The sequence below is a fragment of the Malaclemys terrapin genome, chromosome 17 (genome assembly GCF_027887155.1).
Source record: "Malaclemys terrapin pileata isolate rMalTer1 chromosome 17, rMalTer1.hap1, whole genome shotgun sequence".
Classification (NCBI taxonomy): domain Eukaryota; kingdom Metazoa; phylum Chordata; order Testudines; family Emydidae; genus Malaclemys; species Malaclemys terrapin.
In genome coordinates this window covers 26,396,269-26,421,028 of record NC_071521.1, presented here as the reverse complement: position 1 = coordinate 26,421,028, position 24,760 = coordinate 26,396,269, and the positions used below count along the sequence as shown (strand labels likewise).

Genomic DNA, 24,760 nt, shown 5'->3' with positions numbered 1-24,760 from the left:
CTATTATTTTGGCAGGGTCTGGTGCAGCTTTGAGTTGGTGTGTCCTGGTCTGTGGACAGCTTTCTTCTGATGATTTTAGAGAGGTTGTGTGGGGTAGTCTGAAGGCCAGAAGAGGGCATTCTGAAAGAAATATTTCCTGAATGTGGTCCCCATCAGGTATGGGTTGTAATTGTTTGATACCCCATATAGGGTCTAGTGTGGGGTGGTAGATGACAAGTAGGGATGTGCATTGGTGGGTTTTTTCTGTATTGAAGCAGGTTCTCTTGTTGTATGTGGGTGGACTGTTCCATGTTGCAATCTACTTCTCTGGTGAAGTGTCCTTGTTTTATGAAGGCGGTTTTAAGTGTGTTAAGATGTGTATCTCAGACTTCCTCCTAAGAGCATATTCTGTGATATCGGAGTGTCTGTAGATAACAGATTTCTTGATGGGTCTTGGGTGGTTACTGGATTTTTGAAGGTAGGTGTGGTGATCCTTGGATTTCCTGTGTATAGTTGTCTATAGGGTTCCATTGCTGAAGCTTATCATGGTGTCCAGGAAGCTGATGTTGGTGTGGAAGAGCGAGTTTAATAGATGGGGGATGTGGTCACGGTGGTTGAAGCTGTAATGGAAACTATGAAGGAGTTTAAGTTGTCTGTTAATTTTAGAGGATGAAAATATCATTGATGTATCTCAAGTATAGTACTGATTTTGTGGTGCGTCTTTCTGAAAGCTTTTCCTCAGTACCCCATAAAGAGATTGGCATAGTGGGGAGCCATCCTAGTACCCATGGCAGTTCCCATGGTATAGACTAAGTGTTTGTTAAATGTAAAGTTATTATCAGTGAAGATAAAGTGGATGAGTTTGGCTATGTTTGGGTTGGATTTCTGTGTATGGTGCATTGTCTTGTAGATGCAGTAACTCCTCACTTAATGTTCCAGTTAACGTTGTTCCATCGCTGATCAATTAGAGAACATGTTTGTTTAAAGTTGCACAATGCTCCCTTATAACGTTGTTTGGCAGCGGCCTGCTTTGTCCACTGCTTGCAGAAAGAGCAGCCCGTTGGAGCTAGCTGATGGGGAGCCTGGAACCAGGGTGGACCAGCAGCCCCCCATCAGTTACCCTAAGTTTTCTGTGTGGCAGCCATCCAACAGGCTATCAATTGGTGGGCAGTTCAGGTATCCCTTCCCCCACTGTCATGTGCTGCTCCTGCCCTCTGCTTTGGAGCTGCTCCCGGGAGCCTCCTGCTTGCTGTGCAGTGAGGTGGGGAAAGAGGGGTGCTGATGTTAGAGTACCCCTTCCCCCGTTCCTGTACCCCATCTCTACAGAGCAGGGATGGGGCAGGACAGGGCTCAGGATGGAGGGAGCTTGCTGGCAGCAGCTGCTGTCTCAACTTGCTGATCTACAGTAACTCCTCGCTTAAAGTTGTAGTTATGTTCCTGAAAAAATGCGACTTTAAGGCAAACAATGTTCAGCAAATCCCATTTCCCCATAAGAATTAATATAAATAGGTGGGGTTAGGTTCCTGGGGAAAAAATGTTTTTCACCAGACAAAGACTAGTGTACACACACACACTCTCTCTCTCTCTCTCTCTATACGTTTTAAACAATTCATCGCTGTGTACCAGTATTAATGATTGTGAAGCTTGGTTGAGGTGGTGAAGTCAGAGGGTGGGGTATTTCCCAGGGAGTGCCTTACTGCTAAATGATGAACTAGCAATTGGCTGAGCCCTCAAGGGTTAACTCATTGTTAATGTAGCCTTACACTCTACAAGGCAGCACGAATGGAGGAAGGGGAGACAGCATGGCAGACAGACACACACCCTGTCTGTGTGAGAGCGAGAGAGATGCACATTACTCCTTTAAGTATGCTGACCCCACTCTGAGTACACTGCCTTTTTAAGTTAATCAGCAAGCTGAGATGGCAGCTGCTGCCAGGAAGCTCCCTCCATCCTGAGCCCTGTCATGTCCCCCCTGCCCTCCCCATATGGAAGATGGGGACACCTTGACATTAGCACCCCTCTTCCCCTCTCCCCACCCCCCGCACAGCAAGCAGGAGGCTCCAGGGAGCAGCTCCAAGGCAGAGGGCAGGAGCAGCACATGGCAGTGGGGAGAAGGGACCTCTGAACTGCTGGCAATTGATGGCAATTGATAGCCTGCTGGGCGGCTGCCACATGGGGAACAGGGGGCTGCTGGTCCACCCTGGTTTCAAGCCCCCACCAGCTAGCTGCAACAGGCTGCTCTTCCTGCAAGAAGTGGACAAAGCAGGCAGCTGCCAAACGACATTATAAGGGAGTATTGCACAACTTTAAACAAGCATGTTCCCTAATTGATCAGTAATGAACCAACATTAAACGGGATGACTTTAAGTGAGGAGTTACTGTACTTAAAAAAGCAGTGTACTTAGAGTGAGGTCAGCGTACTTAAAGGGACAATGCAGGTGTCTCTCTCTCTTACACACATGGGGTGTGTGTGTGTTTCTCTCTCTCACACACATGCTCCCCCACCCCCCGGCACTTTGGAAAGTTGAGGGAGTGCTGTTCTTCAGTGGGATAACATGGGTTCTTCATCACGTTCCGTTTCCACAGGGAATGTTTGCAGCCACTGCCATTCTGTGTCTCCTCCCTCCATTCGTGCTGTCTTCATGAGGCTACATTACATTAACAACACTGTGTTAACTTTTGAGGGCTCAGACGAGTGCTAGTTCACCATTTAGCAGTAAGGCATTCCCTGGGAAATATCCCACCTTCTGACTCCACCACCTCAACCAAGCTTCACAGTCATCATTACTGTGTACAGTATTAAATTGTTTGTTTAAAACGTACACGCATACATACACAGTATAGGGGTGTGTGTGTGTGTGTGTAGTCTTCTGTCTGGTGAAAAACATTTCCCTGGAGCCTAAACCCCCCCTCCCCCCATCTCCTCCCATTTACATTAATTTCTATGGGGAAATTGAATTTGCTTAACATCGTTTCACTTAAAGTAGCATTTTTCAGGAAAATAACTACAGCGTTAAGCAAGGAGTTACTATCTTTGAGGCAGGCAGCAATTCTATCATGATGATGGTTTTGGTGTATAGGGAGATTGACATCCGTGGTGGCAAGGATGGTGTTCTAAGGGAGGTTGTTAATGTCGTGGAGTTTCTGGAGGAAATCAGTTGTGTTCTGAAGGAAACTGCCCCTTGTGTGGTGAGTGTTTTGAAGGTGGCTTCTGTGAGTCCTGATATTCCTTTGGCTAGATATGATTGGCTTGCCTGGGTTCCCTTGTTTGTGTATCTTGGGAAGCATGTAGGAGGTCCCTAGAGTGGGGTCCCTGGAGTATGAGGTGGTAGAGTTGTTTCAGGAAAGATCTGATTCCCTTCAATTCCTGTGTGAATTTTCATAATGTGAACACTCGGTATCTGATCTCTGTCATGTTCTCAAAGAAAATCTGCACACCTTCAAAAGCTATGCTGCAACATGTGTGAACCCCTTATGCTTAACAATCTGTCCCACCTTGTATTTAGCTCGAAAACTTTGGTTTCCTTGTTCAGACCTGAGGAAGAGCTCTGAAGTTCGTCCCATCCACCAACCGAAGTTGGTCCAATGAAAGATATTACCTCATCCAGCTCGTCTCTTTCTATCTTGTTAATGTGTTTGTACAATAGATAGCCATACAGTACTCATGACTGTAAAATCAGTTGTAAAAACAGTATATTAACTCCTATTCTCTCTTTAGTTAAAGTATTATCTAAAGGACGAAAAGATCTCAGGAATTCTCTAAATACAGAGACTTTCTTCATTTGATAGATGGAAAAGACTGAACAAAGCTCCTGCAACTGAGTCAGTATATAATTCTGTGCTCTATAGAACCATAGTAATCCGGGTTAGTGTCAAGAGGGCACTGAAAAACGGGTTAAAACATATGGAGGCAATGTAATTGCAAATGTTTCTTCCAGAATCCTGATGTAGCAAAAGCAAAGCTGATTTCTCGGATGGCTAAAATGGGACAGCCTATGCTACCTTTCCTTGCAGGAACAGCAGGCACCCAGCTTGACTCCAGTGACTCAGAAATAGAGGTGCGTCACCAGGCACTAATGTTCCTTAAAATGTAGGAGTTGATATACATTCTAGGCAGTACAAGAACTACTGCTGAGTGCACAGTGGCTGCTCTGCCTGCCTGCAGGGTGACTGCTGTCAGTGTCTCGCTTGTGCCTTTTTGAAGCTCATGGGGACAGCTTGTATGATTGGAACTGTTGACATTCAGTTCCACATGAGGCTAGCATTCCTGTCAAGCTTAAATTCCCTGTCTATACATGGGTGCATTGCTGTTAATTATGTCTTGTCTTAGGAATGGCTTTGCATCCAAACTTTTGACTAAGTTGTTAGCTCACTAATACTGATTGAAATTTGGGAATGTTTTAGGACCCAAATACATTGAGAGGAACAGCACAGCCTGTCTCTTCATCCCCCAAGAGACCTTTCTTGCAGCCAGCTCATGCAGTACTGCCTCAGTTGACGACGCAAGGTAATGAATTGGTCTGCTTGGGTTTGAGAAACTGCAGTCATGGACTGGCATGTTTAACCATTTTCTGCTGCATGAATTGTGTGTTCCTTTAAGGAACTGAAAAGAGGATGTGACTTGTGAGTGACCCTCCCATCACTCAGCTCTCCAGGTGGACTATTTCTTGTACCCAAAGGCTGAGTTATTGAGTGTATGTGTTCACTGCAGTGTTGGTTCTAGTTATCTGCACTGAAGTTACTTCTCATGAGTTAGTCTAGCTTGAGTGGAAGAGGACCGCAAAGCAAAGTAACATTTGAGCTGCTTATGTCCACAGTGGCACTGCACTTGTTTGTGTCACTAAGACTTCGGGGGGGGCACATCCCATCACTCGCTGAGCTGCTGTAGGAATTTTCCCAGTAGATTGTGGGAGAATGTCTGTCCTTTCTGTGTACATGAGGGTGAGAAGGGGAATTATGGGAAGGCATTGGAGGACTTGTAGCACTCAAGTGGAGCTAGCTGGCTTCCACATTGCAGAGTTGTCATGTTAGCAGCTGAGTTGTGTTCACCTTTACCTCCTGGCAGGCCAGATAACTTGAGTTAAAAGCACTACCACACTTGAGTTCAGCATTTCTGTGTGTGGAGGGAACTCAGGTTAGGGGCACACTCTTGCTTACTTGGAAGTAAAGATGGCCCCTTAATCTCCATCATACAGATTTGCTTAGGCAGGATTGTGGGCAGTCTCATAGAATATCAGGGTTGGAAGGGACCTCAGAAGGTCATCTAGTCCAACCCCCTGCTCAAAGGGGGACCAATCCCCAATTTTTTGCCCCAGATTCCCTAAATGGCCCCCTCAAGGATTGAACTCACAACCCTGGGTTTAGCAGGCCAATGCTCAAACCACTGAGCTATCCCTGCCCCCCTCTCACATTAGCCTTGGTCTGTTCAGTGACTGTAGTTACATGAATCATGTAGGGGTCCCATACACTTATGTCAAGTAACTTAAACAACTGAAACTGACTGTCAGCAACAAAGGATAGACTTACTGTGCTAAATATCTTCTCTTGTTCCTTTTCAGTACCTCAGCCATCTGTTTCTGGGCTCCAAGTGCCCTCTGCTGCCTTAATGCCTGCAACCCTCCAGCCCCATTCAGCTCTCTCTGGAAGTGCACAGAGCTTTCAGGTATTGAAATCAAACTAGTGGAGACCTCTGATGCTTCTGATGGCAGCGCTCCCTTAGATGTATGCTCTTCTCCATTGTTGGGAAGAGGGGATCCACAACTGGAATAGAGGAGCCACATAAATAAGGAGCCGTCTCACCGAACTGAAGGATGTTGAAAAATCAGAGGGTTCAGGGAGAGAGCCACAAGGATAATTAAAGAACATAAGAACAGCTATACTGAGTCATACCAAAGGTCCATCCAGCCCAGTATCCTGTCTGCTGACAGTGGCCAATACCAGGTGAACAGAACAGTCAATCAGTGACTGATCCGTCCCCTGCCATCCAGTCCCAGCTTCTGGCATTCAGAGGTTGAGGGGGACACACAGCATGGGGTTGTATCCCTGACCATGGTGGCTAATAACCATAGAATCGTAGGAGTGGAAGGGACCTCGAGAGCTCATCTAGTCTAGTCCCCTGCACTCGTGGCAAGACGAAGTATTATCTAGACCATCCCTAACAGGTATTTGTCTAACCTGCTCTTAAAAATATCTAGTGATGGAGATTTTGACAACCTCCCTAGGCCATCAATGGACCTATTCTCCTTGAACTTATCGAACTCTTTTTGAACCCAGTTATACTTTTGGCCTTTACAGCAACCCTTGGCAATGAGTTCCACATGTTGATAGTCCATTGTGTGAAGAAGTACTTCCTGCCCATTAATTTCATTGGGTGACTCCTGGTTCTTGAGTTATATGAAGGGGTAAACAACATTTCACAAATGGTGTGGTGAAAATGAATAAGGATTTTATATACCTCTGTCATATTTCCCCACCCACCCCCACCCAGTCTCTCTTTCCTAAGATGAAAAGTCCCAGTCTTCTTAATCTCTCCTCATACGGGCGCTGTTCCATACCTCTAATAATTTTTGTTACCTTCTCTGTGCTTTTACCAATTGTAATATCTTTTTTGAGATCAGGTGACCAGAAGTGCATACAGTATTCAAGGTGTGGGCATACCATGGATTTATATAGTGGGTATTATGGTATTTTCTGTCTTACTATCTATGCCTTTCCTAATGGTTCTTAACATTGTTAGCTTTTTTGACTGCTACTGCACATTGAGCAGAACTTTTCAGAGAACTGTCCAACATCTCTTTCCTGAGTGGTAACAGCTAATTTAGACTCCATCATTTTGTGTGTATAACTGGGATAATATTTTCCAATGTGCATTACTTTGTATTGAATTTCATCTGCCATTTTGTCATCCTTTGTAACTCTTTGCAGTCAGCTTTGGACTTAAGTATTTTGAGTAATTTACTATTGTCTGCAAACTTTGCTACCTCACTGTTTACCCCTTTTTTCAGATCATTTATTATTATGTTAAACCGCACTGGTCCCAGTACAGATCTTTGGCAGACCATGCTATTTTACCCCTCTCCACTGAAAACTGACCATTTATTCCTATCTGTTGTTTTCTTTCAACCAGTTATTGATCAATGAGAGGACCTTCCCTCTTGTCCCATGACTGCTTACTTTGCTTATGAGTCTTGAGCAAGGGATCTTATCAAAGGGTTTCTGAAAGTCCAGGTACACTATATCCACTGATTCACCCTTGTTGACACCCTCCAAGAATTGTAATAGATTGGTAAGGCATGATTTCCCTTTACAGAAGTCATGTTGATTCTTCCCCAATATATTGTGTTCATCTGTGTGTTCAAGAATTCCATTCTTTACTATAGTTTCAACTAATTTACTGGGTATTGAAGTTAGACTTGCTGACCTGTAATGGCCCGAGTCACCTCTGGAACCTGTCAACTGATGCAGAAACTGATTTAAGTGATAAGTTACATACCGCTACCACTCTGAAACCTGATACCACATTTAGTAGTTTTGCAGTTACATATTTGAACTCCTTCAGGACCCGATGGTATTCATCCAAGAGATCTGGTGACTTATTACTCTTTCATTTACCAGTTTGTTCCAAAACCTCCTCTATTGACACCTCAATTTGGAACAGTTCCTCAGACTTGACATCTAAAAAGAATGGCTCAAGTGTGGAAATATCCCTCACATCTTCTGCAGTGAAGACCAATGCAGAGAATTCATTTAACTTCTCTGCAATGGCCTTGTCTTCCTTGAGTGCTTCTTTAGCACTTCGATCATCCAGTGGCCCCGCTGATTGATTGTTAGGCTTCCTGCTGATGATGTACTTACAAAAACTAACAGCAATTTTTTTTGTGGGTTTATTTTTATTTTAATTTTATTTTTCTCATTGCTCTTCAGATTTGTTTTTGGCTTACCTAATTATACTTCCACACTTGATTTGCTAGAGTTTTTTTCCTTTTTATTTTCCTCATTAGGTTTTGATTTCCAATTTTTAAAAGTTGTCTTTTTGTCCCTAACTACATCTTTTACTCTCTTTAGCCATGGCAGCTTTTTTTTTATCTTCTTATAGTTGGAACCTCTACTGTAGTGTTTTTTAAAAGTTTTACATGCAGCTTGCAGGTATTTCACTCTTATGACTGTTCTTTTTAATTTCCATTTTACTAGCCTCATTTTATGCAGTTCCGCTTTTTTGAAGTTAAACTATGGTGGGTTTCTTTGGTATTTTTCCCCTTACAAGGATGTTAACTTTATTACATTATGGTCTCTGTTACGTAGTGGTTTAGCTATACTCACCTCTTGGACCAGATCCTGTGTTCCACCTATCTGTTTCCACCACCCCTCAGTTTAAAAATGCCTCTAGAGATTTTTTAATTTTACATGCTGTTATTCTGGTTCTGTTTTAGTTTAGGTGGAATCCATCCTTCCTGCATTGGCTCCTCCTTTCCCAAAAATGTCCCCAACTCCCAATAAACCTAAATTCCTCCTCTGAACTCCGTCTCATCCACTCATTGAGACCCGGCAGTATTTCCTGTCTAACTGGCCCTGTGTGTGGAGCTGGAAGCATTTCAGATATGCTACCATGGATGTCCTGATCTTCAGTCTCTTACCTAGCAGCCTAAATTTGGCTTCCAGGATATCTCTCCTACCTTTCCCTATGTGATTGGTACCGACTTGTACCATGACCACTGGCTCATCCCCAATACTGCACATAGGCCTGTCTAGATGTCTTGAGAGGTCCTTGACCTTCACACTGATCAGGCAACTTACCATGTGGTTTCCTCCGTCATCAAAACCCAACCATCTATATTTCTAATACTCCAGTCCCCCAGTCAGGCTCTCTGAAGTAACTCATGACGACTGAGAGTGCCAACCTCAGGGCAGATTGGGGTTTGTGCCCGGGTTTATAACGATCAGTAGTGTGTTCTTCTATTAGATTTCACCAACCAGGTGTCAAGTGTGAACTTTTCAAGCACTATAACAGCCTTAATGTGGAGTCACAGACTGTCTCGTTGGGTATTCTGGTTTATCTTGCCTTTGTAATAGATGGCACCTTACACCAAAAAGCAACAGAGGGTCCTGTGGCACCTTTGAGACTCCCAGAAGTATTGGGAGCATAAGCTTTGTGGGTAAGAACCTCACTTCTTCAGATGCAAGTAATGGAAATCTCCAGAGGCAGATATAAATCAGTGTGGAGATAACGAGGTTAGTTCATTCAGGGAGGGTGAGGTGCTCTGCTAGCAGTTGAGGTGTGAACACCAGGGAGGAGAAACTGCTTCTGTAGTTGGATAGCCATTCACAGTCTTTGTTTAATCCTGGTCTGATGGTGTCAAATTTGCAAATGAACTGGAGCACAGCAGTTTCTCTTTGGAGTCTGGTCCTGAAGTTTTTTTGCTGTAAGATGGCTACCTGCTATTGTGTGGCCAGGGAGGTTGAAGTGCTCTCCTACAGGTTTTTGTATATTGCCATTCCTGATATCTGACTTGTGTCCATTTATCCTCTTGCATAGTGACTGTCCAGTTTGGCCAATGTACATAGCAGAGGGGCATTGCTGGCATATGATGGCATATATAACATTGGTGGACGTGCAGATGAATGAGCGGGTGATGTTGTAGCTTATCTGGTTAGGTCCTGTGATGGTGTTGCTGGTGTAGATATGTGTGCAGAGTTGGCATCGAGGTTTGTTGCATGGGTTGGTTCCTGAGTTAGAGTTGTTATGGTGCGGTGCGTGGTTGCTGGTGAGAATATGCTTAAGGTTGGCAGGTTGTCTGTGGGCGAGGACTGGCCTGCCTCCCAAGGTCTGTGAAAGTGAGGGATCATTGTCCAGGATGGATTGTAGATCACTGATGATGCGTTGGAGAGGTTTAAGCTGAGGACTGTAGGTGATGGCCAGTGGAGTTCTGTTGGTTTCTCTTCTGGGCCTGTCTTGTAGCAGAAGGCTTCTGGGTACACGTCTGGCTCTATTGATTTGTTTCTTTATTTCCTTGTGTGGGTATCGTAGTTTTGAGAATGCTTGGTGAAGATCTTGTAGGTGTTGGTGTTGGTCTCTGTCTGAGGGGTTGGAGCAGATGCGATTGTACCTCAGTACTTGGCTGTAGACGATGGATCGTGTGGTGTGACCGGAGTGGAAGCTGGAGGCATGAAGGTAGGCTTAGCGGTTGGTGGGTTTTCGGTATAGGGTGGTGTTAATGTGGCCATCGCTTATTTGTACGGTGGTGTCTAGGAAGTGGACCTCCCGTGTAGATTGGTCCAGGCTGAGGTTGATGGTGGGGTGGTAGCTGTTGAAATCATGGTGGAATTCTTCCAGGGTCTCCTTCCCATGGGTCCAGATGATGATGTCATCAATATAGCATAGGTAGAGAAGGGGCATGAGTGGACGAGAGCTGAGGAAGCGTTGTTCCAGGTCAGCCATAAAAATGTTGGCATATTGTGGGGCCATGCGGGTGCCCATAGCGGTGCCACTGGTCTGGAGGTATATATTGTCACCAAATTTGAAATAATTGTGCGTGAAGATAAAACCTTGGCCAAACTGGACAGTCACTACGCAAGAGGATAAATGGATACAAGTCAGATATCAGGAATGGCAATATACAAAAACCTGTAGGAGAACACTTCAACCTCCCTGGCCACACAATAGCAGATGTAAAGGTAGCCATCTTACAGCAAAAAAACTTCAGGACCAGACTCCAAAGAGAAACTGCTGAGCTCCAGTTCATTTGCAAATTTGACACCATCAGATCAAGTTTAAACAAAGACTGTGAATGGCTATCCAACTACAGAAGCAGTTTCTCCTCCTTGGTGTTCACACCTCAACTGCTAGCAGAGCACCTCACCCTCCCTGATTGAACTAACCTCATTATCTCCACACTGATTTATACCTGCCTCTGGAGATTTCCATTACTTGCATCTGAAGAAGTGAGGTTCTTACCCACGAAAGCTTATGCTCCCAATACTTCTGTTAGTCTCAAAGGTGCTACAGGACCCTCTGTTGCTTTTTACAGATTCAGACTAACACGGGCTACCCCTCTGATACTTAACAATATTCAGGTTATTCGCAGTGCTAAAGGACCAGTCACTTACCTCAGGGCAATTGTACCTCAGATTTGAAACCAAAGACAATGCTTGTAGCCAATCCTAGAATGCTGACTAAAGATTTATTAATTAAGGGGGAAAAAAAAGAGAATTATTTACAAGGTTAAAGCAGGTAAGCATATGCACACAAATGAGATATAGTGTTAGATTCCAAAAGGTAAAAGTAGTTGCTATAATATAGAGCTTGCATATGTCCTTTAGGGCTAATCCAAGCCAAGCAGATGGGGATCCCTTGCTTATGCTAGAAATATTGCCCTCTCTGAATTCCAGGGAGCATAGTGATAACAATTTTCTTCTTTTCAGGCATTTTGATCCCTTTACCCCAGAGTACAAGCTGTGATGGGATGAGGGCTTGTGTATGTCCCCTTTTGATGGGGAACAAATATTTAACAATGAGCTCTTCAATCTGATAGAATGGTGTAACTGTCCAATGGCTGGCAGGTGAAGTGAGATAAATTCAAGACTTTCATCCTCCTCAACAGCACAGAGGCTGTCCTCTGGGGAGTGGAACTTCTCTACTGTGTCCTGAGAGTCTCCTCTATGTGCCTCTCTGTCTCCTTTAGCTCTTCCAGTTCAGCCACTTTAGTCTCAAGAGCCTGCACTTGCTCTGAGGGCTATCTGCCACTTTCCCACAAGGCAGGTAATAATAATACATGCCGTATTCAGTGCAATAAACTAGATAGCCCCTACTCTGCTGCTGGACTTGTGCCTGTATTATTTGTACTCTTGGCGGGGGGGGGGGGGGGGGTTGTTGATGTTTTTTGTGGGTGGAATGTTAATTGGCCTAAATTTAGAGAACGTTTACTAGGTGTATCCGGCTCTCACACTCCCTTGCAAAACTCCTGTTTTGGACTAAATGGAAAGCCTTTGCGTTAATAGCATTTGTGACTCCCAAATGCTTCAGTTCACTTACGTTGAGTGAGGAACGCTTGTCAGGAGAAAATTTATTTGGGTTTTGTGGTGGTCATCTCTAGGTAGGACAGAAGTGAATGGGTTTTATTCTTGTTCTTCTTTAAAAATGGCTTCATTGGCATTTGCTGTTTTAGCATCCGTTTTGAGACTATTTAATCTACAGATGCTCCACTCAGACCTTCTTTCTCAAACTTCATCCATAACAGAAATTATAGTGAGTAGCGTGTAACTGAAACTGTTAGAACAAAACAAAATGAAGTGTCTTCTTCCCTTAGCCGTATGCAGAAATGGCATATGCCTATTCACAAACTGCAGCTGCTTCCCAGCTCCAGCCTGTAGGACAGATGTATCCATCACCTTTCCAAGGTATGTCAGGAAAATGTGCACCATATGAAATCTCTCAGCTGCACTGATGCAGTGTAAATATTTTTTTGTAATAAATATCCACACAGGACTGGAAGCAGACATACACCCGTCCCATTCAGAACCCTTACATCTGCTGGCTCAGTTTTATGTTGTGCCATGTTATTTTTTTAATGTCAGATAAGGACAAATGATTCTTAATAATTCAAATTTCGACCCTGCCCCGCAAGGTGCACTCAGGGGAGGGACTAATATGGGCAAAAAAATTCCTAAGATCTATTCCCGAGTGTGCACGTGGCTAGTGACTCTTTAACATAGTCACTTGTTAAATTTCATTATAAATTATTAATTGTTTATCCTATTCCATGTGGTTGTCATTGTGGCTGCCAAATGTTTAATCTATAAATTCCTACATGGGAACAAATATTTAACAATGAGCTCTTCAATCTGATAGAATAGTGTAACAGTCCAATGGCTGGCAGGTGAAGCGAGATAAATTCAAACTGGAAAAATATGCCATACATTTTTAACAGTGAGGATAATTAACCATTGGAACAATTTCTCAGGGGTCGTGGTAGGTTCTCTATCACTAGCAGTCTTTAAATCAAAATTGGATGTTTTTCTGAGAAATGCTCTAGGGCCAGTGGTTCTCAACCAGGATTCCAGGGCCCACTGGGAGGCTGCAAGCAGCTTTCAGGAGGGCTGCCAAGCAGGGCTTGTATTAAACTTGCTGAGGCCCAAGGCAGAAAGCCGAAGCCCCACCGCAGAGGGCTGAAGCCTGGGGTCTGAGCACCACCACCCAGGGCTGAAGATGAAGCCTGAAAAAGTTAGCTTTGTGGGGGGCCCTGTGGTGTGTGGCCTCAGGCAATTGCCTTGCTTGCTACCCCCTAACGTTGGCTCTGGCTTTTGTATGCAGAAAAACAGTTGTGACACAGGTGGGCTGTGGACTTTTTATAGCAGGGGGGAGATGGGGGGAGTAAAAGGTTGAGAATCCCTACTCTAGGGATTATTTTGGGGAAGTTCTCTGGTCTTTGTTACACAGGAGGTCAGACTAGATGATCACAATGATCCTTCTGACCTTGGAATGTATGAATTGCTGTAAACAAGTCCCATTGATTTCCTGCCATTATAGACCTGGTTTCTTATAGTTAAAGCAATAACATGTCTTGTTTTCTAGATCTTCTTAATCACTGACCTTTAGGAAGATGGCAGTCCCTGTAGCTGCCAGGCTTTGAACGCAGACCAATGCAAATACTTCTGCTTCTGTGGTGGTCTTTTTGCCACGCTAACTGGTCACCTCTCTCCTTCCCTTTCTAGCACCTAGTGATGTTACTTCATTCTTGATGACAGAAGCTCGACAACATAACACTGAAATCCGAATGGCTGTTAGCAAAGTAGCTGATAAAATGGATTATCTAGCTGCCAAGGTAATGATATAGTCCTGGCAGTAAAGGAGAGAGACCTGATGTGGAGGGGGCTTGTTCACAAGGGGATAAAGCCACTTGCCCTTCTCAGCCATAGAGTGCCTCAGAAGTAGGTGTTCTGTTGAAGAGTTCAAGCTGCTGTGTTTAGCTTGTACATTATGCAGTAACTTAACCATATAAAGGTGGAGTTTTCACTAATTATACTTCACATGCAATTTTGACTACTATAAAAAAAGCCCAGTTGCAGTAAGATGATCCTCATGAAGGAGCTGTCTATTATGATCGTACACTCAGGGCTGGTCCCCACTTAGTCCGGACTTCGGACTAAGGTACGCAAATTCAGCTACGTTAATAACGTAGCTGAATTCGAAGTACCTTAGTCCAGACGCGGCTGGAAGTCTTCCCCCCGTCGACGCCGCGTACTCCTCTCGGCGAGCTGGAGTACCGGCGCCGACTGTGAGCACTTCCGGGATCGATTTATCGCGTCTTAACCAGACGCGATAAATCGATCCCAGAACATCGATGGCGTGCCGCCGGACCAGCCGGTAAGTGAAGACTAGGCCTTAGTGCCTCGCATCCGAGGAACCCACAGCCCTGCACAAGGTGGCATGGCTGTAGTTTACATGCATATTCTACAACTGCTGTGTGAGTGATCAGCTGAAGCTAGAAAGCTTGTATCATCCACCAACAGAAGTTGGTCCAATAAAAGATACTACTTCACCTACTTTGTGTGTCTCAGGTGAAGTTGTGACAAGTTGTGATGTTAATGCTCACATTAACATCCTGCTTAAGTTTGGCTTCCATGGTTTATTCTTTACAGGTGGAGGAGTTACAGAAACAAAACACTAGCAATAACTTGCTGCTACCTGGCATCTCTTCAGTTACCATGGAAACTGCCATGATCATGAGCAACATCCAGCGCATTATTCAGGTGAGGGTGGCTGAGTGCTAGGGTAACCTTGTTGGTTCCTCAGTAAGGAAACTGATATTGTATTCTGTAGCTGCCTAGGCGGTAGCAGCATTACTATTACATTTCTTCAAAAAGAAGAACAGGAGTACTTGTGGCACCTTAGAGACTAACAAATTTATTAGCGCATAAGCTTTCGTGGACTACAGCCCACTTCTTCGGATGCATATAGAATGGAACATATATTGAGGAGAGATATATATACACACATACAGAGAGCATAAACAGGCGGGAGTTGTCTTACCAACTCTGAGAGGCCAATTAATTAAGAGAAAAAAAAAAACTTTTGAAGTGATAATCAAGATAGCCCAGTATGCTCACACTTCTTATCAAACTGTCTATACTGGGCTTTTTTTTTTTAAAGTTTTTTTTTTTCTCTTAATTAATTGGCCTCTCAGAGTTGGTAAGACAACTCCCACCTGTTTATGCTCTCTGTATGTGTGTATATATATCTCCTCAATATATGTTCCATTCTATATGCATCCGAAGAAGTGGGCTGTAGTCCACGAAAGCTTATGCTCTAATAAATTTGTTAGTCTCTAAGGTGCCACAAGTACTCCTGTTCTTCTTTTTGCGGATACAGACTAACACGGCTGCTACTCTGAAACATTACATTTCTTCTGATAATGAAGTCAGCTGTAGGTGGCATCCCCTTGGTCACCCCAAATAAGATGACTATGCTCATACTCTGTGGTTACACCTTAGGAGAACGAGAGGTTGAAGCAGGAGATATTTGAGAAGAGCAGCCGTATTGAAGAACAGAATGAGAAGATTGGCGAATTGATTGAGCGAAATCAACGGTGAGGAATGGGCGGGTGCAGCCTACTCATGGCTACAGATGTGTGGCTACTAACTGCACTTTCTCTTTTGCCTGTAGAGAAGGTCTTCATTTCACTGCTGAATGGAACAAAGAGTATTGAATTCAGGGGACAGGGGGTCCTAGATTCTTTGGGTTCTAGCACAAGGATATGCCTTTCTTGTAGGTACTTTAGGTGTGCATATCTCTGAAACTGGAGTTTGGCATAAACTTGGAGCACAGCAGGCAGGTAAAGACCTGCTGCTGCTTTTCCTGACCACATCACAACAACAATCCTTATGGCTAAAGGGAGAGGAGTGTGCTCTCTCTGGTTATTCTTATTGCTTCTCCTTCAGGTCAAATGGAGAAGGGTGCTGGTGCATGGGATGTATTCCCAATGTATCCCCATTCTCAGATATATGCTATACAATGTCTCTAGAATGGAATAGTCTCCCAAAGGAAGTGGTGAAAGCCTCATCACTTGGGATATTAAACATTTCATTGTACTGCAGCAACACTGCTCTCTTGGCAGGAGGATGGAGCAAAGTTACTAACCAATTTCCTCTATCTCTAGATTCACCAATGTTTCTGTAACTTGCAGCATACTCTCTCTCTCATCTGGAATACTGTGTATGATCCTGGTCACCCATGTTCCAGTCTTTAAATTCATCTTGAACTAGTGCAATGAAGATGATTAAGGGAATGGAGGGCCTATCATATGAGAGGAAACTGGAAGAGATTGGCTTGTTTAGTCTAGCAAAAAGGCAGCTGAGATGGGAATATGATTGCCCTGCCTAAATACATTAGGGAGGTAAATACCAGGGAGATGGAGAGCTATTTAAACTAAAGGACAGTATTGGTACAAAAACATGGACGTGAACTGGCCATGAACAAATTCAGCTGGAAATGAGGAGATTTCTAACTATTGGAGGGAGAGGTTCTGGAACAGCCTTTCCAATAGGAGCTGTGGGAGCAAACAACTTACAGCACAGACCTTTTTACGCTTGGATGCCGGGAGTCAAACCATCACGACTGCGTGTTAATGGACCATGGGTTAAGAGGGCCATGCTGAAATATCTATATATACAGTACATGTATAATTATCTAGGATTATATACGTATTCACAGCGTCTCAAATACTGCAGGTCTATCTGTTAACGGCTCTTTGCAAGAATATAAATTCAAATGTGTAATCTAATAACATTAAATACGCAGCAAATCACTAAAACTTTAAAAGAGTACTGTACCAGTTTAGCGGCATTCCTTTCAGCCTTTCCTGAGGAAACCACGTGCGCATGGCTTTGTCGATTATGGGTTTTGCTGAATAGTGCACACGTTTTTGCTTAAGCCCTGCAGCAGAATCAATATTTTGTACACAGCTATTCAGTTTAGATTCGATTTTTAGCCATCCTTGAAGAGTAGATTCAGCAATCCCAATATCTTTTGAAACTTTGGCCAGGGTTTCTCCATTATTTACTCGATCTATTGCAGCTAGCTTTTCTTCTACAGTGTAGGAGCATTGACACTTGCCCTCTGCCATTATATTAGGCCTACAGTTAAAATTTTCTAATGTAGTATATTATTATATATTGTATATCTCTCTAGCGTGACAATGACTAAGCATGTGTGATATGTCTTTACCAATATCGGCGATCAAAGGAAGAGGAAACGCCAGTAGGCCTACAACACATTTCTGCTCCGCACTTCCTGTCGATTTCTATGTCAGTGAGTTAATGAGCAAATCTGTAGCGCTACATAGCAAGTTCCTGTACCGCATGTTAACAAGTCTCGCGTGTTAAATAGGTAGCACTGGGAGGCATGGCGCTGCTGCGTGTTAAGCAGATTCGCACGTAAACAGGTCTATACCGTAATTAATTCTAACAGAGCAGGACAGATTTGAGTGCAATTGTGTGATGGTGTTTGGCAGAGCTCAGCAGCCATGAAGCTCACTTCCAGTTTATCTCTTATGTTCCTAAAGCTTATGCTGCAGGGTTTCAGCCAGCCAGGAAGATAATTTTTTCTCCCAATGTATTCTGGGAGGGTTTTTTTCCCTACCTCTGAAGCATCAGGGATGTTTATGGCTAGAGATGGGACATTGGGCAGGATGGGCCAGGGCTCTGAGATGGCACTAAGCATTCTCTCTCTCTCAGGTGCTTGGCTGGCTGGTTCTTGCTCACATGCTCAGAGTCTAACTCATTATATATGTTGCATCAGGAAGGTATTTCCCCCCCAGGTCAGATTGGCAGTGACGTTGGGAGGGTTTTGCCTTCCTCTGCAGCATGTGGGTGCATCTCATTTGCCAAGTTTATCTGGGTGTATATCATTTAATTTCCCTGGCATTCAGGAGAGCCTCAAATACTGGTATACCTCAGTCCTACCTGTGGCACAGAATAATCTAGTCTCCTGTGGTCTATAGTACTTTGATTTTTGTTTTGGTGGTTGGGTTTAGCGTACAAGTGCTGGGTGGTGTTGGTGGCCTGTGGAGTACAGCAGGTCAGACTAGATGTCCTAATGGTCCCTTCTGGCCTTAAACTGACAGATCTTAAATAGCCACATATCCTTAGTTTCATCTGTGTGCAAGACATCACACAGAGTTGTTTTAAAACTTATTCTGTTAACGAGGCTTTGTCACAAACACTGTTTTCTTTCCTCCATAATAGGCTTTCACTTCAAGTCCCCTTTTGTGTTTGTGCTCAAGTCGCTTTCTATGATTTTTTTCCCCCCCTTTCCTAGGTATGTTGAACAGAGCAACCTGCTGATGGAGCAGAGAAACAACTCATTGCAAACAACAAATGAACACACTCAGGCAAGGGTGTTGCATGCAGAGCAGGAGAAGGTAAAACTAGCTAAGCAATAAGTACAAGCACAGAGCTCTGACTGAGGCTAGAGAGGGGTTTGCAGTTCTGTCTAACAGACACTGGGAATTCTGATCTAAAACTCTCCTAAAAAGAGAACCCAGTGGTTCTTAATCACGACTTCTAAAGCCGTTACCTTAGTGTTCATTATGATCTGTCTAAGTGTTTGCATGGCCCCAGCGCTGTAGCTTCTATTGCATAAGGCTTAAAGATGTTTTAGCTTGGATAGTCTTTCAATTGCTAAATTGATATGGAAGGTACAAAAGTTACTCTTAGCTACCATTTGGTATGAAAACAGAAAGTTAAGCTGCCATGTATATTAGCAGGGCCTCATAACTATTTCAAAATGCACATTGCCTATTTTACTACATTGTCAGATTCCCAGATAAGCTCCTTTCCTACTACTAAATGGCTGGTAGAACTTGGGCACAGCTAAATATTCATATAACAATCCTCTTACCTGATAGATTTGATTCTCTGGTAAGATGTCTTGATTTCAAAAATCAGTGAAACCTCAGGCTTCAGATATGGTAATATAGTGTTATTTGTCAAACTCACTTCTAATAGCCATTTGTAGTGTAACTGTGTTGGTCCCAGGAAATTAGGGAGACATGGTGGCTGAGGCAATTTCTTATTGGACTTACTTCCTCACCCATCTTCTCTCTCAAGTAGCCATGTTAGTTTAACGTGGAACCAGATGTTTCTTTCCATCCTGCTGCCTTCAGTTCTGTACCATGTGTAGGAACCCAGTAAGTACAGCCATGTGTTGCTTGTTAGGCCTGTGCAGATGTATTTGGAAGACTGTAGCCCATTCTAATATACTAGCGTGAGGGGGGCTTTGAGTATATTGCTGGCCCCTTTTGTACTTTGCCAAAATAACGTATGAACCTTGCCCTGCTGTGCCCTACTTTGTGGTGTGCACTCCATATGTATTGATATATTTCCTGTTTGGCGTTAATCATAAGTGCTTGTGTTACCTCTGCTTCCTTGTATGAGACCCACTGGTCTTATTGGTGGACTTTAAAGAAGTGGAGACCCTAGTTCCTTCTAAAGTATAGTAGCTGCCTCTCTTGTTGGTTAGGGAACACACAGGATCCACAGCAATGAGTGATTGAATTTATGCTGGGTGCAACTAGACCATGAAGCAAGAAGTACTTTGTTGGGTATGTTCTCCAGCAACAGCCCTTGGCAAACTACAGAAACAATAACTATTGCAAGTCCGCTCCAGCCATGTGGCATCATGGACTGAGGCTACTGATAAACCTCCATTCTTGTTTGAGCACACATCACCACTGTGGCAACCACAGGGATTGCTTATGTAGGAAAGTACCATTCATTCAAAGTATTTTCTTTAGAGAGATTGCATCCATCCTTAGGCCCTGTCTGCTGAGACTTGAGCCAATTCCAGGAGTCAATTTCAGTGGCTCATTTGACTCTCCTGTAGGTTAGAAAAGCCATGATTTGCACTGGAGATGCTTACCCTGGCTTCAAACGCAAGTAGGGTGACTAGACATCCCGATAAAATTGGGACTGTCCCGATTTTGAGGAGTTTGTCCCGTGTCCCGAAGTATGGTCGGGACGCCATTTGTCCCGATATTTTGTTTCGGGCTTTTTTTTACACACTCGCCCATCCAGGTCTTCGGCGGCGGGTGCCTCTGTCTTTGGTGGCAAGATTTATTACCCACCGCTGAAATGCCGCCGAAGACCGTCAGTGACTGAAGGACCTGCCGCCAAAGACCGAGATGGGTGAGTGTAACAATTAAAGAGTCCGTCCACACCTCCTCTCTCCTCCTCCCCCCCCCCCCCTTCCCCCCCCAGGCAGTCCCATTATTTTCAACTTAGCATCTGGTCACCCTAAACGCGAGTCAGCTGTATCACTGCAAACTCTGGCTTTTCTTGTCTATCCTTGGGGTTTGCTCTGATGTAGCTATGTCAGTTGTTGCAATGGAGACAAATTCCTGATGTAGTTTTAGTAATAGATCAGGGGAGAGGACCTTGGAAGATCTGAGAGGATTCTCTGCTCCCGTGTATGCAAACTGGGGGATAGCCCTCTATCCCGGCATGGCCCAGGTCTCAGTGAGGAGCAATGAATCTGTAACTTGCTGCCCTTGGGGTAATACATTTCTGCTTAGCACTTTCAGAGTGTTTGATATCAACGTTTTTGCCATGTTCTTATAAGGTTGGTGGTATCACCGCTCTCCAGAATGGTGAAATGACTTGCTGTCACTGGCAGTACAGACATTAGAATGCAGAAGCTCCTGGCTCCCAGCTGAATGCATAGTCCATTTGACTATCCATGTTCCATACAGTCATGCACATTTAGAGAGATTTAGCCCCTTGCTTTTTAAAAATGGCTTCACTGCTGTTCTTTCTGCCTTTGAACTTTTGCAGCTGTCAAACAAGAAATAGGTTGAATGCTTCTCTTGTCACATTTCAGGCCCCTGTAATGCCACATTTAGCTGTTCTAAGAAATTAATGCTTTTGCCTTTCTAACTCTTCCTGTTTCCTGTTACTGCTTTCTCTTCCCAGCACATGCTGCCAGTGGATCGGGGCTGGGACCAGGTGAGGCAGTGTGTCCCTGACTGTCTAGAGCCTTGAGGGTTTCTCTCCCATAACCTACAGTTTACACATGCCTCTAACTTTGATAAAGTCTTTCTGAGCTGAAGATTCTCCTGCATCTTTACAGTCCACAGCCAACACTTTTCTTGGCAGGAGGCTGGGTAGGAAGAATTATGAGCAAAATCCTTTCAACTGTTTGAACTGAGTGGATGGAAACTTACCAACCTGAGGAGTTCAGATACTGTTGCACAGAATACAGAAGTTAATAGGGGAAAAACCAAACCAAAAAAAACCCTCTTTTTGACCTCTGCTGATTTCAGCACAGAAACTGTTTGTTTGTTTTTTCCTTTGAGTTTATGAAAACTGCTGGAGGCAGCTTATCTGGAGATGGGGAAAAAAAACAAACAAAACAAAAAAAACCCACAATTTATAAGCTACATTGGTAATGATCTTTTTTCACCCTTCCAAAAGAGAACAAAAGGGAATGCTGTTCTAGGAACTATGTCAGCACTGATCACTTCACATAGCTTATCCACAGGTGCTTAATCCACAGGTACTGGTACTTTGTTGTTTAATTAAGTGATCACACACTTTTTCCCACTGGGGAAGTGTGATTGGCAGCCCAGTAACTAAGATACTTTTGAGAGAGGTCTCTAAGTAAGATTGATTAATAGCCACAGTGTCAGTCTCTGGTGTACAGATCCATTTTCCAAGTTTGAGACCAGCAGTAATTCAAGACCTGAGGTAGTTCTCTGAATGCCAGCAAGTAGCTAGCCCAAGAGGAAATTGGGCTGGAACTATGTGGGGCACAAAAGAGAACCTGTTGGGAATCTGAATGCAACTTTTAACTACAATAGGAACTGTTTAAGTTCACACTATTATAATGCAGCCTGTCTTTACAGCATATTCTTCATGAATTTTGTCCCTATCCCAAAAGACTTGGAGCTGGATCTAGTTTGTATCCTTTTCTTTGAGATGCTTTGAGCCTTTTCAGTGTTTTGTTTTGTTTTAACAAGAAGTTTTAATTAACAAGTTGTCTGTGAGAACCCCTATTAGCTCTGGTTTCCTGTGAATCACTGGCTTAAATAAAATCCAAATGTAAAAGTTTAATAGAACAGTGATCACTGTTAAAGTATATAATACTCGCACTTTACAGCGCATAACTTGGCAAGCCAGAAAAATACCTTGGCAAATAAGCGTGTACCTAACCATCTAGAGAATGCAGAGTACATATCCTGCTCTGAAATTCCCTCTCCACAACTAGTCCTTCATAAACTGATTCCTATACTCACTTGAAAATAGTCTGCAAGTCCACTCCCATCTGACTATTACCCATCTCAAACATAGCTTTATTCCCAGGAGCACATCATCCAGTCCATTTTAATTGTTTGACAAATCTAGAAGGACAGGGACAGAATTGTAACATCAGACTTGCTACCCTGGCACTCAGCCTGTTTGCAACCTCCAGGGAGCTGTGTGTGTTTGGGAGTGGCAGACTCCTGCTAGGCTTTTTGTGGGCAATTAGGCTTCGATGTCTGGCCAGCTGGTAGTCCCAAAGGGCTGAACAGAGCAGCCAACCAGTGAAACACATGTCTCATTTAAAGCTTTTTCAGAAAATACTTCCTGAAGTGACCTGCTTTAATCTGTCTTGGAGATGAGGTTGTTGCCAGCCACTAGAATAAATCAGGGTGGAGGGTGTGGTCAAATAGGGCCCACAGTGCTTTACTATGTATCCCAGAGCCACCCTATTTTTAGTAGGGCAATGATCCTGTCCCTGCTGCCACTCAGCTCAATGTACAGTGCTTCATCTTTGGCCTGCAACTTCCACCAAGGTGTATCTCTAATGCAGGAGGGCATCTGCCATCTAGTTAGGCAAACCAAGCGTGGAATCTGGGCTCCTAGCACTGACTGTGAGTCAACTTTTGGAAACCCCACTTTATAGAATATCAGGGTTGGAAGGGACCTCAGGAGGTATCTAGTCCAACCCCCTGCTCAAAGCAGGACCAATCCCCAATTTTTTGCCCTAGATACCTAAATGGCCCTCCTTAAGTACTTAGGAGTTCTGATATTTCCCCCTGTTCTGTGCTGCAGGTCAAAGTTGCAGAGGAGCTGGCAGCTGCTACAGCACAGGTCTCCCGTCTGCAGTTGGAGCTGACTGCTCACCAGAAGAAGGAGATGGACTTGCACACGCAGCTGACCACAGCCCTGCAGGAGGCAGAGATGAATGAGGCACAGCTCAACAAACTGCAAGCACAACTAGCCGGTAAGGGGTCGGTCAGGGGGTGGGTTCTATTGCCTAGATCATGGTCTAGTTCTCTGTTAACTTGAGGTCAGCTGTATTGGTGATCTTAACTCTATACTTCAGTGGCAGCTGTCTGAATTGCCAAAAAAAGATCTATTTAGCATAATGTGCCTTAGCTTTCAGCTAGAGGGGCCAACTAGGGGAGAGAAGGAAGCTCTGCCTCTATGTGCAAATCAGTGCTTAGCCTCCCTGCTGAGATGGCCAACAAAGGAGCCTGTTAGGACAGCCTCTCATGTGGACACCTTCCTGTTAGGCTGGTGGGTTTCGTCCTGTACCTATCACTTCTGTCTCTACCGAGCTAGACTAGATTTAAACTGATGAACTAGTGGTTCCCTTTCACCCACTGAGGGTGCCCTGCCAGAGAGTATGGAAGTCCTTAGTGAGTCGTGCAACTAAGCCCCTTTTGCAGTTGGGTCAACTAGTCCATGTTCCTATAGCACCATTATCCCAAAGATTACTGAATCTAGTTCTCGTGTGGAACACAGCCAAGGCTTAAGAGAGGAAGTCAATAATTAACATAAATGCAGGGATTAGTTAGGCATAATGGAACTACCTGAGTTTGGACTGCATGTGAGATACACCTTCTTTCTGACATTGGCACCTCTTGGGTGAGCAGCCTTCTTGAAATACCATGGTACAGAATATATGCACTAACTGTGAAGCCTCCTGCTTCCTGCCATAAGAAGCTATGGAGATAAATAACTCGGTGAGATAGATAAAAGGATATGACTTTTAGATGAATAGTAGCCCATAAAATGACAAGGGTTTCAACAGGCCTCATACTCTGACAGCATAAGCTGATTACCAGATGGGTTCAAAAAGAAAGCTTCTCCTCCCCATACTTAATATTGCACAGCCAAATACAAAACCAAAAAATTGACTGAACACTTCAAAGCTTTTGCTGCTTTTTTTTCTCACTACTTACTGATCTATTAGAGTTCTTTGAAGGGGTCAACAAACACATGGACAAGGGGGATCCAGTGAGCATAGTGTACTTAGATTTCCAGAAAGCCTTTGACAAGGTCCCTCATCAAAGGCTTTTACGTAACTTAAGTTGTCATGGGATAAGAGGGAAGATCCTTTCACAGATTGAGAACTGGTTAAAAGACAGGGAACAAAGGGTAGGAATACATGGTAAATTTTCAGAATGGAAAGGGGTAACTAGTGGTGTTCCTCCAGGGTCAGTCCTAGGACCAATCTTATTCAACTTATTCATAAATGATTTGGAGAAAGGGGTAAACAGTGAGGTGGCAAAGTTTGCAGATGATCCTAAACTGCTCAAGATAGTTAAGACCAAAGCAGTCTGTGAAGAACTTCACAAAGATCTCACAAAACTGAATGTCATTTGCCATTTTGTTGCCCAATCACTTAATGTGGATAAATGTAAAGTTTCTGCTTCATCCAATTGAGCTAAAAAGGGGACTCTACTTTTCAGTTCACTATTAAGCTCTTCTTGGCTATATATAGGCACTTGCCTTCAGGAGACTG

The 24,760-nt window shown here is 43.9% G+C and overlaps 1 protein-coding gene across 12 annotated transcripts in view; it reads left to right on the top strand.

Moving 5' to 3' along the window:
* Positions 1 to 24,760, top strand: part of LOC128825101 (FK506-binding protein 15-like) — a 72,460-nt gene that overhangs the window by 34,459 nt on the left and 13,241 nt on the right. For 10 of the 12 annotated variants that reach the window (XM_054007184.1, XM_054007183.1, XM_054007180.1 and 7 more), the window contains 10 exons: positions 3,918 to 4,037; positions 4,384 to 4,486; positions 5,538 to 5,641; positions 12,282 to 12,372; positions 13,687 to 13,796; positions 14,614 to 14,724; positions 15,466 to 15,560; positions 18,290 to 18,392; positions 20,941 to 20,973; positions 23,062 to 23,233. In XM_054007184.1, the coding sequence (XP_053863159.1) occupies positions 3,918 to 4,037; positions 4,384 to 4,486; positions 5,538 to 5,641; positions 12,282 to 12,372; positions 13,687 to 13,796; positions 14,614 to 14,724; positions 15,466 to 15,560; positions 18,290 to 18,392; positions 20,941 to 20,973; positions 23,062 to 23,233 (1,042 nt within the window). The remainder of the gene's footprint in view (positions 1 to 3,917; positions 4,038 to 4,383; positions 4,487 to 5,537; positions 5,642 to 12,281; positions 12,373 to 13,686; positions 13,797 to 14,613; positions 14,725 to 15,465; positions 15,561 to 18,289; positions 18,393 to 20,940; positions 20,974 to 23,061; positions 23,234 to 24,760) is intronic. The other 2 variants (XM_054007187.1, XM_054007182.1) reach the window with 1 other exon arrangement.